The 18,719-nt window shown below is 40.3% G+C and overlaps 1 protein-coding gene across 10 annotated transcripts in view; it reads left to right on the top strand.

Annotated features, from left to right (window-relative positions):
• The window catches only part of mef2d (myocyte enhancer factor 2d), a 57,246-nt gene that overhangs the window by 22,864 nt on the left and 15,663 nt on the right, over positions 1-18,719 (top strand). For 7 of the 10 annotated variants that reach the window (XM_058391853.1, XM_058391835.1, XM_058391868.1 and 4 more), the window contains exons 2-5: positions 6,849-7,285; positions 9,039-9,242; positions 14,039-14,176; positions 17,728-17,935. In XM_058391853.1, the coding sequence (XP_058247836.1) occupies positions 7,232-7,285; positions 9,039-9,242; positions 14,039-14,176; positions 17,728-17,935 (604 nt within the window). In that variant the 5' untranslated portion in view covers positions 6,849-7,231. Of the gene's footprint in view, positions 1-6,848; positions 7,286-9,038; positions 9,243-13,817; positions 13,953-14,038; positions 14,177-17,727; positions 17,936-18,719 lie in introns of all 10 variants that reach the window. The other 3 variants (XM_058391828.1, XM_058391887.1, XM_058391878.1) reach the window with 1 other exon arrangement.

The following is an 18,719-nucleotide window of genomic DNA, read 5'->3' as shown; positions in this document are numbered from 1 at the left end:
CTCTCAAATTAGCTTCAGTTTTCCATGGCATGGATTCTTTAAGATGATGGAAGAGATTCTGGTCCATTTTGACATGATTGCATCAGGCAATTTCAGAGGATTTTTCAGGTGAACTTTCATGCTGCAATTCTCCCTTTCTACCACATCCCAAAGGTATTCTACTGGATTCAGATGTGGTGGCTGGAAAGACCACTGAAGAACATTGCACAAATGTTTGTGTTCATGAAACCAGTTTCAGACTACTTTTGCCTTGTGTCATGGTGCATTATCATGCTGGAAGTAGCCATTAGAAGATAAGTTGTGATAAGTGTAAGTTGTGCTCATGAAGGGATACCCGTGCTCAACAACAATACTGAAATAGTCTGTGGTATTCAAGCGATGATTGATTGGAATTATCAGACCCAAAGTGTGTCAAGAAAACATTCCCCACACCATTACACCACCTCCACCATCCTGAACTGTTGACACAGGGCAGGTTGCATCCATGGATTCATGCCATGGTCTTCTGCTGTTGTAGTCCATCTGCCTCAGAGTTTAACATGTTGTTCATTCTGACATGCTTTTCTGCTCACCACAGTTGTACAGAATGTTTATCTGAGTTACCGTATCCTTTCTGTCAGTTTGAACCAGTTTGGACTTTGACACCTCTCATCAACAAGGTGTTTCCATTTGTAAAACTGTTGCTCACTGGATGTTTTTTCCTATTGCAACACGATGAGTAAACTCTAGAGACTGTTGTGAGTGAAAATCCCAGGAGATCAGCAGTTGTAGAAATACTCAAACCAGCCTGTCTGGCATCAACAATCTTTCCACTGTCACTTTCACAAAATCACTGAGATCACTTTTTTTTTCCCCAATTCTGATGGTTAATGTGAACATTCCCTAAAACTGCTGGCCTGGATCTGCATGATTTCCTGCAGATCTGCGGTGCTGCTACCCGATTGTATGATTAGATAATTACATGAATGAATAGATGTACAGGTGTTCCTCTTAAACTGTTTGTATCCAAGAGACATGTTAGCTCTTTTTCAGTAATCTCAAACCATTCCTTGCTTTTACACTACAAGAGAGCTATTAAGAGCCAGGTTTCGTTCAGCTTAATCAGCTCTTTTCCAGCACCAAAAACCTAATAGTCTGGAACAATGGAATTGATGACATCAGACGCAGGGAGCCGTTTAATTTTATTGCCATGACGTCACTTTAAGCAACTCAAGTTATTCACATGACCACCATAAAAAGGGGGTTTTGTTTTAAGCGGGTTGAAGATTGTTACTAATAAATCAACCATTGAGATCAGAATAATGAGTCAGTTGTGTAAAACATACAACTATTCTTTTTTTTTTATTTGTGTGGTGGTTCTTCTGGGTCTTCTCCCAATTCCCAACCTCTAACCGGCTTTCCACATCACAAAATAGCTAAAGCTGGGAAGGTATAGGCTAACCACTCCACTACTCGCTCCTACATGTATGACTTCATCTACCCTCTTCTGCATACATGCACTCACATACACCCACATTTGGTTAGTTATTGACACAGTGAGTGACAATGAACGAGCAGTGCCATAGACCACAGCCACATCTCTATTATTTTTTTTTTTGCCCTCAGCATTGTGGCATCATCAGGAACTCGCTATCTCTCATGGATCAAGCAAATGCTTTTCTACTTTGGTTTTCATACAGTATGAAATATGAATATCTGTGGTCTTCATTCAAATGTAGTTTATCCTTTTTTGCTGTGTATGTTATATACATAATTTAAAGAAGGGTTTGGGTTATTTTGTGTGCTTCAGTGTAATATTGGTCTAGATATTAATCTGGCACAACATCAAAATCACTTACAGATGAAAGGAATAACATTCCAGTTGTTACACTGGCTTCTGGCTAGGGGTGGGTTATATTAGGCAGCAAGTGAACAGTCAGTACTCAGAGTTGAAGTGTTGGTAGTAGGAAGCATGAAAGCAAGGAATTGAGCAACCCTAAGTGCAACCCCAAAGTTTGTATGCAGTGGTCAGTCCATAACTAATGTGGTCTAAAGAAGGACAAACGGTGAACTGGTGGACAGGGTTATGGGGGCTGAAGTCTCATTGATATGTATGGGGAACAAAGGCTAGTCCATCTGGTCCAATCCCGTAGAAGAGCTACTGTAGCACAAATGTTAATGCTGACTATGACAGAAAGGACACACAGTACATCACAGATTGCTATGTATGGTGCTGCATAGCCACAGATCAGTCAGAGTGCCCAAACCTAAACCCGTCCACTACTGAAAGTACCTACAATGGCATGATCTAATGAATCATGTTTTCTTTTACATCTTTTGGATGGCCGGGATTAGTGTTGCATTGCTTGTCTGGGACAGAGATGACGCCAGGATATATTATGGCAAGAAGGCAAGCAAGCAGTGGCAGTGTGAATATGACAAAGAGTTAAAGGTGTTGACATCTCCTCCAAATTCCCCAAATCTCAATCCAATTGAGCATCTGTGGGATGTGCTGGACAAACAAGTCTGATCCATAGAGGCCCCACCTCTCAATTTACAGGACTTAGAGGATCTGCTGCTAACAGCTTGGTGCCAGATACCACAGCACACTTTCAGAGGTCTTGCAGAATCCATGCCTCGAAGGGTCAGAGCTGTTTTGGCGGCACAAAGGGGACTCTCACGTTATTAGGAAGGTCATGGCTGATTGTATGTGATGTATGTAATGGGTATCTGGATTCTGTCATTGTGCACTGATAGAACATTGTTTTGTGCTTAACTGCTCGTGTGAAAGTTGTATGCTTACAGTTCGCACTGTAACTTGCTTCAGAACACTTTTGCCTGCTCTTTATATATATAAAATTAAACATATATATATATATATATAATTTTTGTTTAAATAAATACACTGTGTTGCTCTAATTTTGAACTTCTAGAGAAACCCAACACTTAAAGTCAGTCTCTTCACAAAATCAACTCGGATTCCACTCAACTGCAATCTACTTTACTTTGAGAGTTCAGACTGTGGCTTTTACTGTCAACATAGAAATGGTCTTGGCTGGTGAACTCCATTAAGATCTGCCATGCCAAGTCCTGTCTGACGAACCTTTATTAAAAAACCTCTCTGATAACTCAAAAGAACCGAGTGGTTGGTGTAAATGTTACTGAATGCAGCTTTCCTTTTGGCTTTGAGTCGATCGTGCACTGGAACAGTTTTGTGCATGCCCTGAGTGGTTCAGATCAGAGCTGGGAAGCAGTCTGTTCTGTACTCCCAGGGTTAAAGGTTAGTGTCTGACTCTGCTTCCAGATAAAGAAGGCTTTTCATGTGTGCTGGCCCCATATTCCAACACGCAGTCTGACGCAGCAGTGCCTTTGAAGCTGGACAAGTCCTTTCTTCCTTTCAACACATACTCTCTAGCCGCAGAGAAAGAACGATCACCACAAACATCTCTCCAGAGGATGAATACATATGATGGTGTCACATTCACCAACCACTCTGCACCACAGAATGAAATAATCAAGCTAGCGACAGGGACTGTTTCAAAAATAACCATCAGCTTGAGGTGTGTGTGTGTGTTTGTTTTGAATAAACCTAAAATTTTCTTATCTCTACAACTTTAAACCATTTGAACATTTATTTAGAAAATAATGTAGAATAATAATTTCTTTTAGTGTATTTATTTATTTATTTTTAGCAAAAATCTAGACCTGTACCCTCATGGCAGAATGGAGGAATATACATAACTACATAATTTATATACATAACTAGATAATTTTGATTATTAAAACATCTCCCTGTCCCTCTGCTTTACTTAATCCTAAACCAGCTAGTTAAACTATTACAGCCCCTGAGCCAACTTGAGCTGGATTATCGTATTTATTAGCAGTAGTATTTTAGATATCTCATCTGTAAATTACTGTATGATACTCCTCAACACTGAAGTGCATTAGAGCAGTCTGTTTGCGATGCCAATTTTTAGATGTAAAGTGTGACTAGTGTCCCTGTGCAGCTTTGTTCTACAGTTATAGTACATTTTCAGTGTTGTGCTACATCTTGAATTTCCTAGCACGAACATACTACTTGAATTAGAGCATTTACACTCTGGAAGTTCACCATTTAACATGCAGATGTGAAGTTTTTTCCCCAAAGAATACAAAAAAGGAAAGGTTATGTTGTTTTGCTAGATTTCCTATCGTGCTAGTCTCTTGTCACTTTGCATAATCTAAAAAAAAAAACAAATACTAAATTTGGAATTATCTCGAAAGTCTAGCTCTGTACTAAAATTCTCTTAAAAATTCAATCTATTTACTGCAACTATTTTTATAGATATACAAATCTTCATTAATGCTACTTAAACAGCTGGTCAGTGATTGAGCTGATATTCTTCCCAATGTGAACCAGCTGCTCATCCTCCTCTGATCTACCGTGATCCATCTGAAATTCATTGCTAGACCGGATATAGCTTTGAGGAATTCTCTAACTGAGGCTAAATTCTCAATCTAGGCTTTCCCACTAAATCTAGAGGGCATCCTTTGAAGTAACGATGAGGAAATGCTACTTGCTCCATGCCGTGCCGTCTGTAGTAGAGCGTGTGCTCCAGTCTCCAGTCATGCGAGTGTGTACGCAGTCTGGATTTGTGTGTAAATATAGAACACTATTTTAAGGCCTTTTTTTGAGGCGGAGATAGTTATAGCAGGTTTTAAAATTATCGTAGCCCACATGTCTATTTTGAGGTAGCATTAAGCTCATTCATGCTTCCATTCATTCAGACATGTGCTGACTGTGGAAGTCCCGACTCCCGCACACAGCCGTCTGTGCTTAGTGCTTGTTTCACTGTATTTTATTTTTATCTGAACTGCTGTGTACAAAGGGTAATGTTTCTGGGTATAGTGCCCAGGCGATTGCTGAACGAGAAGTAGGAGATAATTGGAAAGCTTGATTATCAGTTCTAACATTTGAAAGGCATCATCGGATGATACCGGAATTGTTCGTTATAATTAATATCGTAATAGATACAGTACACATTCCCACTGCTGCTGGTTGTCATGAAGATGTATTGCTGTCTGCTTTCAGACCTGCATGTTGGCTCAGTTTATAATCGCATGCCTCGTGCCCAGGCAGGGATACAGTATTTTGCCGCAGGTCGGCGAGGCTCAGTCATGTGGCTATGATGTCTCTAATGAAGCTGATACAGCACAGCTCACCTCCTTCTGCCCTAACGGCTCCAAGGGAAACGCAAACCTCCAGAGGAGTGTCGTTTTCTTCATCTCATCCCTCTGCTCATTCTGCAGTCTAGCGCACATTTCCTTGGCCGGTATCTGAAGAACGCTTTCTGTCTGCTTATTAGGCAATTAAACAAGTATAGCATTCAAGACGATCTATTTATTTAATTATTTATTTGACTGAATGGTGCAGGTCTGATGTAAACAGTACAGCATTTGTCACATTTATTTTTCATTTATTTTTTTTTAAAGAACTCCATATTTGGCAATGCTAATTGTAGCTGCCTGCTCTCTTTTTTATTCCCTTTGCTTGAGATATGTCATGGATGAAATTCATCGCATGGTACATTTTTTTCCCCCCACTACACACTTTTCTCAGCTATTTAGAAGCTTAATTGGCTATTTCACCAAATCATCAGCACTGATACAGAATATTAAACCACAACATGCATATGGGCACAAAACTTAATTAGCCAGCATGTCAACTAAATTTTTATATGCAACACTAAATGTAGCATGGACTTCTATTCATTTGCACTTTGTAAACCAACTAATGTCTGCAGATGCTTTGTGAAAACATCTGACGGTTAAAGTAAAGTTAATTCAATATCTACGATACTGCTTGTAGTATGACTATTCATTTAGCTAGTTTGCATTCTTTAAAAAAAAAAAAAAAAAAGGATGCATGCTTTACATTGTCATCAATTCGGTATAGCCTTTTATCTGCTGAAGCAGCTGAGCACTTGAGAGTTAGAGGCCATGCTTAAGGTCCAGACAGAGGTTATCTATTTTAACTCATTTAACAATGTAACCTTAACCACTAAGACACCACTGCCCTAAATTATGCTTTGTCTGGTGCGTGTTTATCATCCCTGCACTGGCAAGCTGAACATCAATGACACCATCATCTTTAATACCTCTTTGTATACATTATATAGCCAACTGCATAGCACAGGAAACATTCCCAGCTTTTTCTAAGTTCATTTTTATTCTTGCACAGGACCAAACATTATCTCAAATTGTTGGCTAAAGAGAATCCTCCAGATTAGGGATGTAACCGAATACGAGTATGTTATTCCAACTGAATGGACAACGTGTTCTGAACTGATACAAATACATCTTTTGTAAAAGCTTGCCAGACCGCTCCACAGGCCATTTGATTGAGGTTGTAGAAGTGTGTTGGGAAGGGATTTTGTTTTTACGTTCATGAAGCTCACAGGACAAATAAAGACCACATTCATTAACCTGAACTTGTTAGCAGTCCTTAGTGCCTGACTGGCCCAGTCCATGATGATTTAAGTCAGGCTACTAGTTTTTCTTAGAATTTGGGAAATAGTACCATTAAAATTCAACAGTACAAGCAGAATTTAAAAACAGTCTCTACTTGGGGCACGTTCTGAACTAGGAGGATATATTAGTTCAAAGACCATGCTGACAGTGCTGGCATTTCTGTCACTGGGTTTTTTCTTCTGGTTTATGTCATGCCCACTTATATATAATCTGTTTGCAGTTGCAGATAAGAATATTTGTCTGTTAAATGTTAGACACTAAAATGTAACATTAAATGTGAGAATGTAATATATATGTATATTGTGTGTGTGTGTCTATGCCTGTTTCTTGGTCTAACTCTTTGCTCTCTTCTGTTTTAGGTCCATAACTCATCATCATCATAATCATCTTCATCTCCATCATCATCAGATTTTTTTTTCGAGTGGGATTGGAGCACAGTACAGACCCAGAGCGGATGATTTACAGCCTAAGCAAACCGTGAACTGAAGGCTCTGCCAGGAGGCCTCGCTCTTTCCTTACTTACAGACTCCTTTTTTCCGCTGTGGGGGAAGAATCACGAACCCAGCTGCTTCAGACAGGTGGGACAGGGAGAGTGAGGGACAGTGTGTGGGCGAGAGAAAGACAGGCGCCTAGTTGCCATTTGCGGCCCTGTACACTCATCAGGACGGCCACAACCTTTGCCATCTGATCTCATCACGAGCTCCACCCTGCCCCCACCACAACCCCACCAATCACAGCAGACATGGGGAGGAAAAAGATCCAGATCCAGCGAATCACAGATGAACGGAACAGACAGGTGAGAAGTTTGGCACACTTTGTGTGTGTGTGTGTGTGTGTGTGTGTGTGTGTGTGTGTGTGTGTGTGTGCGTGCGTGCGTGCGTGTGCGTGTTTGAATGGTTTTATTACTCTTGACATGAAACAAATACAGTTTGTTGTATTTAGCAGTCATTATTAATTTTTTTTTGCAGTCCTGAATTATGCCATCTGTTTTATTTAATAGCTAATCACTTGCTGTTTTCTGAACTTTCCCCCATTTTACCACCAGTCTGTTGGAATGAGTTGCAGAGTGTGTTTTCATTTTTTTGTCTTCTTAGCCACATAATTAGTTTTTTTTTCTTTCCTCTCCAGTTTTCAAAATCCCATCAGGTCTTATTGACTCCCACAGTGACATGCTGACTGTTCCAGGTGTCTATACTTAACTGGCCTGCTTTCAGCTTTTACTCAGCTCACTTTTCCCTCACATGTACAGAACACTGATTTTTATTTTTTCCATTTATCCAAAGGTCCATGAGTTCCCTATTACAACATCTCTTTTATTCACAGCAACAGCATGTTAAAAAGAATAAAAAAAATAAAAAACAAAATCCTTTTTAGTCTTACTTTTGAAGAAATCCTATTTGGTCAAAATCAATCCCCCCACCCAACACCCCCACACACAAACTCATAGAGACATATGTATGTAGAAGCATGTGCAGAGACACGTGAGGACTCTAGAGATAGCAGGTGAGAGCATGATGTGTAAAGATCAGCAGATAAGCTCAAAGATAGAAGGTTAATTGGAAAGAAAGAAGAAGTGAGAAGAACCAGGTCTTCGCTCCTAGCACATGCCACAAATGCACACATTTTTTTTTTTTCTTACTTATGTTGCTATTGGTTACCTGCAAGTCTATTTTTGATACCAATTATCATGCGCTTGTTTGTGCAAAGTTTCACATTTAAGAAATCACATTTTCCCTTAATGAAATCTAAAAACTTCTATTCAGAAAAAAAGAAGTCATATTCTCATGTCACTAGTATGACCATAGTCATCTATCGTCTTTTTGTTTTTCCACAGACAATTCTTTTCTTTTTTTTTTCATGGTCAAGCAGTTGTATTGGAGATGAAAAGAATTAAGATGGAACGAATCTAATGTTTCCATTTAATTTCTGGGCATTATTATGTTTGGAAGAATATTGCGTTTTTTTTTGGGTTTTTTTTGTCTGTTTGCACGCGTGTGTGTGTCTTTAGTCCCATTGTTTTAAGCGAGCCTTTAGAAGGGTGCTGCATCTCAGCAGATGGAATATGGTTAATACAGTGCTTTATTTGTGGCACTCCATCTGTGTCTGCCTGTCTCGGTTTGTGTGTGTGTGTGCACACGTTTCTGTATTTACATGGAGGTACAGATGGAGAAGGGTCTGATTTGAAGAGTATAGATTTAGTGCCTATGGAAACAACTTGGAAATAATTTGATTTGTGCCTGCAGGGAACACAAAAGAAACAAAGGGCACCAGGCTTAATATTTTTTCATTGTTGCATCAGTGTAATATGGAGGGGTGCTAATAATAGATAAATGAAATTAGACAGATGATAACTGATGAAATCATTTGAAGAATGTAAAGCTTTTCTAAAAACATGTGTAATTATTCCATTATTAAGTATGCACATGTTTAAATATTATTTATTTATTTTTATGATTTCTTGTGTATTCCTTCCCTTCTGCTTTGTGTCCTCTGCTTTTGTCCATTATCCTCGTTTACATCTGTTCCTTCTCCGCTTTTTTCTCCTGCAGGTGACGTTCACCAAGCGCAAGTTTGGCCTAATGAAAAAGGCCTATGAGCTGAGTGTGTTGTGTGACTGTGAGATTGCCCTCATCATCTTCAACCACTCCAACAAGCTCTTTCAGTACGCCAGCACCGACATGGACAAAGTGCTGCTCAAGTACACAGAATACAACGAGCCTCATGAAAGCAGGACCAATGCAGATATCATAGAGGTAATGCAGCCCTAGTCAAACAAGGCATGTTTTTTGCTTTAACTATTTTTGTTCATAGATTCAAAAAGCTTCTAGCTGATTGGACGCCAGGTCTCACCCTTGTTGGCATGATAATGCTGACTGTACAAATTTGTCTTTGCTTTGGACGTTGTCTGTAGTTTGTATGAAGTAAAGTCAGTTGTTCATATTTCTCTTTCTTTTCTTAATTTGCTATTGTCTTCGTCCGTAGCAGTGAAGGGCAACTTTTCGTTCTTAGCTTACAAGTATGGGAATGGGCTTGTACAATTCAGAATGAATGAGAGCACGTGTTGGGGGTCATGGCCTCCTATGTGCCAGGGAGCAGCTTGCTGCAGGTGTAGTCGAGGTTTACGGGCGTGTGGGTCTCTCTAAGCCACTGGCTGCTTGCCTGGAAGATGGTGGGACAGCAGAGGTAGGGACAGCTGGACCTTCTGGCTCCCCCTGGCCTTGGCCTGAAAGAGAGGGCTACACACACTGCACTCTCACACGCAGCCAACACACTCTGTCTGTTATAAGCAATTTGAAATGTGGCTGCCAGCATACAGAGTGTAGGAAGTCCTTATTGTTAAATATTTTAGATAATGCATTTGCTCCACAAGAGTATGGGCTAAAAAACCACAGCAGTTCGTGTGGTCTCAGGGAGTGCGTAGATGCCTGCGCTTTTATGGAATCATCAGAGAGATATGTGGGAGACAGCACTTACTTCATGTTCATGAGAAACAAGCTGTACGTATCTTTCTCATGACAGCAGGCCACAATAGTAGATGTGCATGCTTCTTATTGGCTGCAGCTGCAGATGGTATAAGTGTATGAATGTGGGTAAGAGAGGAAGACTGCACATGTGATGTGGTAGAGGTGTTGGGTGTTGGTGACGCTGTGGGCTATAACAGCTCAAGGCTGACTGGGTAACTCTGTGTATGTGTGCGTGCATTTGTGTGGGTGTGTGTGTGCATGTGCTTTAGTGTGCATTGGACCGGAAAGCTGCTTCATGTAATATTGAGATGCAGTGTGTTATGGCAGGAGCTCCACTCGACCCTGACAGGGCCTGAGGAACTAGTCCAGTGGATGACAGTGCCGCTGTACATCCCTTCAGATGCTCCAAAATACATGTCTATTTCCCTTCTTTCTCTTTTGCGCACACACACACACACACACACACACACACAGTCTAATGGGTTTATAAATTCAACAGTAAATTATTGTAAAATTCTTATGCTTAGAAATTGTTACCTATGTATAAATTAATGACCTCAATGGTCTTTGCATGAAGACATTTCTCTTCTCTGTCCATTTATCCTGTTTTGTATTGTACAGAGTACAGTTCTATACATATAGGCAGCCATTCCATCACACTACTGGATGACTGTGCAGTCATGCATATGTATGTGCACTCACCAGATTCTCTCAGTGGCTCACACAAAGCTGTGTGTGTGTGCACGTGTGTGTGTATGGCTTGCTTGCATTTCCTGCCAGAGTATGTTAATCCGCCTGACTGCAACTCCCAATGAGAGAGCAAAGGGACATGAGAAAGAGAGAGCAAGTGTCAAGAGATGTAGCAAGATAAAGTGAGAAAGAGAAGAATAATTTAAAGGAAGGGAACAAGAGAAATGGGGGGATGAAGGAAGAAGCATTAAGAAATTCCCTTCAGTCAGACCCTGCAGTGGAAAAGATTTGGCAGAAGAAGCTGTGCCGGCATAATGATTATACTAATCAAGGGACATCCAACAATATATGGTGATGTGTAGGCTCCACAAAAGTACTCCAACTTTATTCCTAACTGTTATGCCTTTTTAAGGTAATTTTTATTAACCTATCATAGGGAAGTCGTACAAACTGTGAAATGTAGCAGCATGATTAGAGAACATGCAAAAAAACAGAGTAATATTAATATCTAGTTATCACTTACATGATACAAGCAAATTACTATAGTCATCAGCGCATGCTAAACTCCTAATCCACAGGAGCCTTATCAGAAATTCAGGCAGCACTTTATACAGGCTTCCACTGGAGAACTTGTTCCTGAGCCTTAGCAGTTCCTGCTCCAGGAAAAGTACTTTTCTGTGCAATAGGAACTCCTGGAGCTTGCCATATTGTGTGTGGTTTGATAGATCAAATACAAGCTACACTAAATGACTAAACCACTTATTTGGAATTTCAGAAACCTGTGTTTAGCTGCCAAGCAGTTACAAAGCTTTTATATTAGCATAACAGGAGCATATCAAGTGGTGATTTTGTAGTGAAGTGGTATGGCATTTACGCATGAGCTTTAACACAGCTAGGGAAAAGTGTTACAATAAAGGACAGCACAAGGACAACTTCAGTCTTATTTTCCAGGTTTGCTGTGTTGCTCCATGCCGAAATGTCATATCCATTGCACTGCCTGTGTATGCATTTGCATCACCTCTGTTATTTTACATAAGTTCAGGAACTAGGAACTTTTTCAGGAACAGTGCAGTTCTCATTCAGGAGAGTTGCAGAACATTTTAGTTCCTCAAAAGGTTCTTAGTGGAAACATGCCTGTTGGTGTTTCCAGACCAGGATAAGAGGAGTGTTGGAGAGCAGTGTAAGGGCTCCTGTAGATGGCTCTTATATACACTCTATAACCTAATCTGACCATCTCCGAAAGGCACCTCCTTGTATAATCTGCATGTGATGGAACAACAAGTTCTTGTGATCTTCCTCAGTCATCACAGAAGAGGATCAGGATGATCTGGTCCTGACACTTCAGTCTATCGCATGTGAAACTGATTTGGTGTAGCACAACTGAACACACCTTGCCTCTCTACTAACATGTGTCATTAGTAAAATAATGGACAGGGCATACTGGTGAAGAATAATGCTTTATTAAGCAGTGAAGAAAGAAACACTTCAAGGTATAGTCGAATAAAATCTAGTAATACTTAAGCTGTTCTCAACAGTGAATCATTTCAACTCCATAAAGCATTCCCTACTAACTCCCCCTCTACCCAAAACACCAAAGCTATGTACACTGTTATCCAAGCAGCTGATAGAGAAGTTACATTAGACCCATGTATAAATCATGGGCACACTGATGCAGGAAAGCACTTTTTAAAAGGGGCCACAGCAGAGGTAGGTGAATAGGAGGAAATAGCTGTGCGTCTCTGTGTAGCCTCTCTGTTCTTTGGGCAGCCATAGCAAAGCCGTGGCCGGGTGTGTGTTCTCCAGGGACGACATGAGGGCCCCGCACACACTCCACATAGCGCAAATGGGACATGACATTACATTCTGCCTCCACATACAGCAACCCACACCAAACGCCCTCATACACGCCAGCAAGACAGAGCGCATGAGGCTCTGAAAAGAAAATAAGCACTCGGAATTTGAGAAGGGTGGCAGGATGTAGGGATGGATAGATACCAGGAAAAGAGGACAGGAATGAGTCAGTCCAAATAGTCGTGGGAGAGCGCAAGAACAGGGGAAGAGAGCATGAGGTGCATAAAGAAGAAGAGAACGAGAGCACAGCTAATGGAAGAAGAAGGGAGGAGGATAAATGAGAGTAGGCTTATGAAGGCTGGGAGAGCAGGAAGGAAGAGATGGGGAGGGGGAAACTGAGGGGGAGGGGCAGAAGAACGAAAACACGAGCTCCAACCATTCAGAGCGCGTGGAGCTCTGCAGGGGAATCTTACCTTGGCAACACAATAGAAGCCGGCCACATGAAAGAGAGAGCCAGCAGAGAGAGGAGCACAGGGACAGGTGAACAGATGGCCCAGGCCCAGAGACCAGATCAGCTGACATACTCGGCCGTGTGTGTGTGTGTGTAAGAGAGAGAAGTGTGAATTAACGGGATTGCATTGGTGCCCTTGTCACTGCCTGATGGAGATTTTTTTCCCCTTCCCTTTGCTGTCATTTCTGCAGACCTCAGCTTAATTTGCCCTAGCAGAGCACGGAAGTAACTGTATGGCTCTGTGTGCTGCATGTTTCCATCCATCTGTTTCATTAATGTTGATAATTCATATTGAGTTACCATCTTATCAGTCCTGAACAGTAATATGCAGTTGCTCTATTTACAGGTAACACCAAATAGCAATAGTTGGAGTTCCATTAATTTACAGTAATGTAAATTGCTCATTAAATGTCATATTGATAATTTTATTCACAAATAATTCTGAAGCTGGCAGTATGGTGGCTTATGTTGGCTCTTTGTGAGATTTGTTTTCTGTGAGTTTCTCTTTGCTTCATACTGCTGTCAGGCTAGTGAGAGGAGGATGTATACTGGTCTGAGCCCCTTTATTTTGTGGATTGCAGTCACACCAGTAAAGCTACTCTGAGGAAAGGTTGTGTGGGATATCCTCTAAAAATAAGACCACTCCATGCCAAGGCGTCACCAGAATGTCTCCATTCACACCCTTACTTTCTCCTTCTAGCTCTCTGTATACCTTTATGCAGTTTCAAAAAATCATGGTGTTAAATCCAACCCTATAACACCTGATGTAACTCACCAAATGTAATAATAGCTCTAAATGTCTTAGTTATTGACTTGAATGTTCTATATGCCCTCATGTTTTCCCCTCTCTGTCCTGTTTTGAACTGTTTAAGACATTGCGAAAGAAAGGCTTTAACGGTTGCAACAGTCCTGAGCCAGACGGTGATGACTCAATTGACCAGAGCCCCCTACAAGACGACAAGTTCAGAAAGAGCGAGGAACTGGATATCCTCTTCAAGCGATATGGCGTGAGTATCCCTCTTTCTCTTGCTGTTCTAACCTCATTCCCTCTCTCTGTCTCTTTCTCCCTATCCTGTCCCGGACCTATATGAAGGCTCTGAACAAGAAAGAGCACCGGGATTCGGAAAGCCCGGACCCTGAGGAGCCCTTCTCGCTCACACCTCGCACTGAGGAGAAGTACAAAAAGATAGACGAGGAGTTTGATAAAATGATGCAGAGCTATAGACTGTCAGTGAGTACCAGTGTGAAGGGGGCCACTCATGGCCCAGCAAGCAACTCACAGAGCCTGCTGTCAGCCCAAGCAACCAACTCACAGAGCACCTGCGTACCATGGCTCACCCCCCACACCACTCCCCACCCTCTCCTCCATTTCTCTCAATTTCCTCTGAATGTGTGTGCTCGGCCACAGGGACAGCACAAAATTTACTGCATAGCCCTTCTCCCCTTTACTCAGCTGTTAGAGCGGCTGAATACAATTTGGCCCTATTCCTGTGCTGGCTCTGTTATTTTATAAAAAAAAAAATACTTTTTTTTGGCAAAAAGTTCAGCCATTGGTCATTGTAGAAATAGGTCTACCTCATGGGACTTTCCTTTTAGATGCTAGAGAAAATCATGGTCCTCACTCATCCTCCTAGTATCAGTGCAAGGATTAAAGTTTAACTCAAAAGTGTCTGACTCTTTAAAGAGAATGATGACCAGTACACCCAGCGCACCATTCAAGGGAGATGGCAAACGAAAGCATACAAGCATATGGCACTGCTTTCTTTCTTTCTTTCTTTCTTTCTTTCTTTCTTTCTTTCTTTCTTTCTTTCTTTCTTTCTTTCTTTCTTTCTTTCTTTCTTTCTTTTTCTTTCTTTCTTTTTCTTTCTTTCTTTCTTTCTTTTTCTTTCTTTCTTTCTTTTTCTTTCTTTCTTTGTTTCTTTTTCTTTCTTTCTTTCTTTTTCTTTCTTTCTTTCTTTCTTTCTTTTTCTTTGTTTCTTTGTTTCTTTCTTTCTTTCTTTCTTTCTTTCTTTCTTTCTTTCTCTCTCTCTCTCTCTCTCTCTCTCTCTCTCTCATATGAAAGATAGCAGAACTATAACACCACTCATTTGCTCGCTGTGGGAATGCACAAGTTAGGGACTCCCTGGGAGAAACTGTAATACAGTCATACATATTTAGTTATATAAACACAATTTCGGAGATTATTACTTAACTGCTTTCATTCCTGTTTTGTTTGGTCGAAGTTTGTTAAAAAAAATGGTTCATAATAGGATCCAAATTTCTGATGTTAGCTTCAATTTCCAGTACATTATTGTACAAATCAGCTAAGGCAGTTTTTGGAAGACTTTTATGGATACATAATTGTGCCCTGTCGGAATAAAACGCTGTATTTCTTTCAGTGTGTTGTAAGACATTAGCTCTGGGCCATTTTCTTAGTGGAACCATCCTAGTAAAGGGACCTTTTTCTTTTTCCTTTTCGTATTACATCAAGCAGTTAAATCTATTCGATAAATGACTGGCAAGAAATACATATAGTGTATTATGTTGAACTCTGTACTAAAGGTAAATGTGATTCATGCAAGACTATACTGAGTCCGTGAGGTTGCATGCTGTTACTGAAGAAAATAAGTATCTTGTGGAGGACATTTGTAACCTTGTAGATTTTGCTACCTTCCAAGATAGATTCATTGTTAACTAGTCCTTTTGTGACTGGAAAGAAGTTATAGCAACATGTTAAAAGTTAAAACCCTGTCTTAAACATTAGTGTTTTTAATATACAGGATAGTAGAATATGTAACAATATGAAGTTGTGATCGAGTCCAAGGTGCTGTAAAGTGATGTATGCTTCTCGTTTTCCTCCCACTTTTCCCCACTCACTAACCCCTTTCCCACCGCCTGGCTCGTGTGCAGTGCTGTAACACATGCCTACTGTCTGTCCCCCCGAGTCACCAGCATGTCACAGTGGGCTATCGCTGTCAGTTCTTTTGCTAATGTTCAAGTCGGACCAGATAACACAGTATTTCTTATTTGATCCCCATATGTTGTTCAATTTATAATGTATCCTTAGTTGCCAGTGAATTGTTCTGATGTTCTGCTGAATTCTATAATCTGATTGGTCAGAAAGTTATGGTTCCTTTCTATAATAGCACAGTTATGATTTGTTGGCAAAGTAAATTATAGGAATATATTAATGTGGTCACTAAAGCCACTGAGAGGTTAACTCTCAGTTCCGGTCCCAAGCACAGATAATTATCGAAGGGTTGCATCAGGAAGGACATCCGACATAAAACCTGTGCCAAATCAAATATATGCAGATCAGATGGTCCGCTTTTGTGACCGCAAACAGAGAGCAGCCGAAGAACAACAACAACAACAACATTGATGTGCTCACTGTTATACCTTTTAATTATAACACAACTCATTGTATTTTGAGTGTTCACATAAATTAAGCTTAACTGGAAAAAAAAACAAAAAATTTTTTAATGGTATTTCCCAAAAAGGTATAAAGGTTGCTTTGGTGAAGCTTTCGGTAAGATGTTTATTTAGCAAGACTGTAGTGTGTGTCAGCTATTTGAGGTAAAACAAGCTGTTCCTTTATATCCCACCACTCGAAGGACAAGCTGCACATTTTTGTCTTGTTAAAAAAAAAAAATAGAGCAAGAGCTAACTTTAGCTGTTATAAAAAAAAAAAAGTGGTAAGTTGTTCTATGTTATTTAATGTTACTATAAATGAATAAAATGGATGATGTGTCATTCGTTTATTTAAAAAAGAAAAAGAGGAATAAAATATGACAGGGTGTGGTGCTACAGGAAATTAATCAACTTGGGGGTGGTTAATTACAGGTCACAATACTCTGTCGTTGGTTATTTTCCTGTGACAGAATATCCTGTCTTTATCTATCCACAATATATGTTTTTTATCTCTCACACGTCAAAGCCGTGACTGGAACTATTATATGTTGAACTTGATGTATGAAAAATCTTCTTTAATAACTTTGATAAATGTGGCCAGTTTAAATGGTATATCAATTATCTTGATCCACTTCCCCCTAGTTTTGTGAATTGAGAAGAATGAAGCAGGTTTCTTTTTCTCCTTGATTTGTACTTCAGGATGGAAAGACTCTTATTTACATGATTCAAATAAGGGTGTTGAAGAGAGAGATGGAACAGCAGAGCAGCAAGTAGACAAAGGACTCGAATAAGCAGACTGCTAAACTGGGTCCTTCTCAGGACGCAAGAGGCCCGTTGCGGCCCACATTCTAATTTTAGTGGCCCTGCTTTTGTGGAGGATCATGGTAAAATGGGTCTTCATCAGAGCTAGAGGACAGTTTGAGTGCACAGAGTACTAGAAGTGGCTAGTTGCACAACACAATGCTAAAATGCTAACCATAAAACACATACTTTCTTTGGATTATGAGACCCACAGAAAACAGAGTAGATTGTAAGTCTAGATTTTGAAGTATGGTCTAATCTGGTACTGAAAAGATCTCTGTAACTATAATCATCTTTTGTTTTTGAAATAAACTTTCAAAAACTGGTCCCCTTTTTGGACTGATCAGAAGATAAATTGCTACTGTCATGCCAGAGTTAGTAGCTCTTTTAAGAGTATTAAGGTTCAGTGAGATTAACTTTGTACTTCTTAGTTGCCCATGCTCTGCTTCTGGAGAGTCTGCACAAGTCACTGGCATGCTATTAAAATGTGTGCGTGTTTACATTACAGTGCATATTATACATCTGTCATTGTGTGCACAATATATGAGGGAAGCAAAGGCATCACTAATTCCTTTCTCCCTCTGCTCTCAGTCTACAGTGCCAGCACCCACTTTCTCCATGCCAGTCACAGTGCCCGTGTCCAGTCAGAGTCCTCTGCCCTTCAGCAATCCCAGCAGCCTTGTTACCACTTCCTTTGTCACCTCCACACTCACGGACCCTCGTCTGCTGTCACCACAGCAACCACAGCTCCAGAGGAACACAGTGTCTCCTGGTCTGCCACAGAGACCAGCCAGTGCAGGTAAGAAGGATACACAGACGTGTCTACACTAAAGTGGATACATTTGGTAACAGATATGGTTTTCTCTGTTTTGACCTTTTTCGAACAGTTACCAAAAATGCATCATGTCGAAACCATAGCTTTCATGTTGAAGCAATGTATGTGATCCGAAATATAGGTTGAAATAATTTTAGATTATTATTTTTTTAAATTGTACTTTTACTGGATATGGATTACATACATAGTTAACTGCTACACAACCAGCCTCTGTGTGCTCAGCTCTCTGCCTGACCATACAAAAGTCTTTTTGTTGCTTGACCTGGCCATCATTACTGCCGTGCAGTTGGCGGAAATAATATAAACGTCCTGGTCCATGTAGTATGTACTGTCCATGTATACACAATATGTGCTTTTTACTATTGTCTCAGCATTTCAGTGTCGAATCCAAGTTTTATGAAATCTCTGACATGAACAGAAAACCTTTTGACCCAACAATACCATTTACAAATATATCTGTATTAGTAAAGAAAGAAAGAAAGAAAGAAAGAAAGAAAGAAAGAAAGAAAGAAAGAAAGAAAGAAAAGAGTGGTGGAAGGAGCAGAGGATGGAGGGGGTTGGGTGTATTGCAGTCTTGCACATTATTAAGTCCGGTACACTGGGATTAAGACATCTGAGACCCACACAAGTATAACGGTATGAGGAAATGATATTGTTCTGGTTCTTTCAGTAGCCAACCTAGCGCTGTCACTCCTACAGCAAGAAAACAAAAAACCTAGAGCAATAAAATGTAACATAACAGCAAGAG

This window comes from Hemibagrus wyckioides, linkage group LG01, assembly GCF_019097595.1.
Source record: "Hemibagrus wyckioides isolate EC202008001 linkage group LG01, SWU_Hwy_1.0, whole genome shotgun sequence".
Taxonomy (NCBI): domain Eukaryota; kingdom Metazoa; phylum Chordata; class Actinopteri; order Siluriformes; family Bagridae; genus Hemibagrus; species Hemibagrus wyckioides.
The sequence above is the reverse complement of the archived record's forward strand: the minus strand, read 5'-3'. Positions and strand labels throughout refer to the sequence as shown.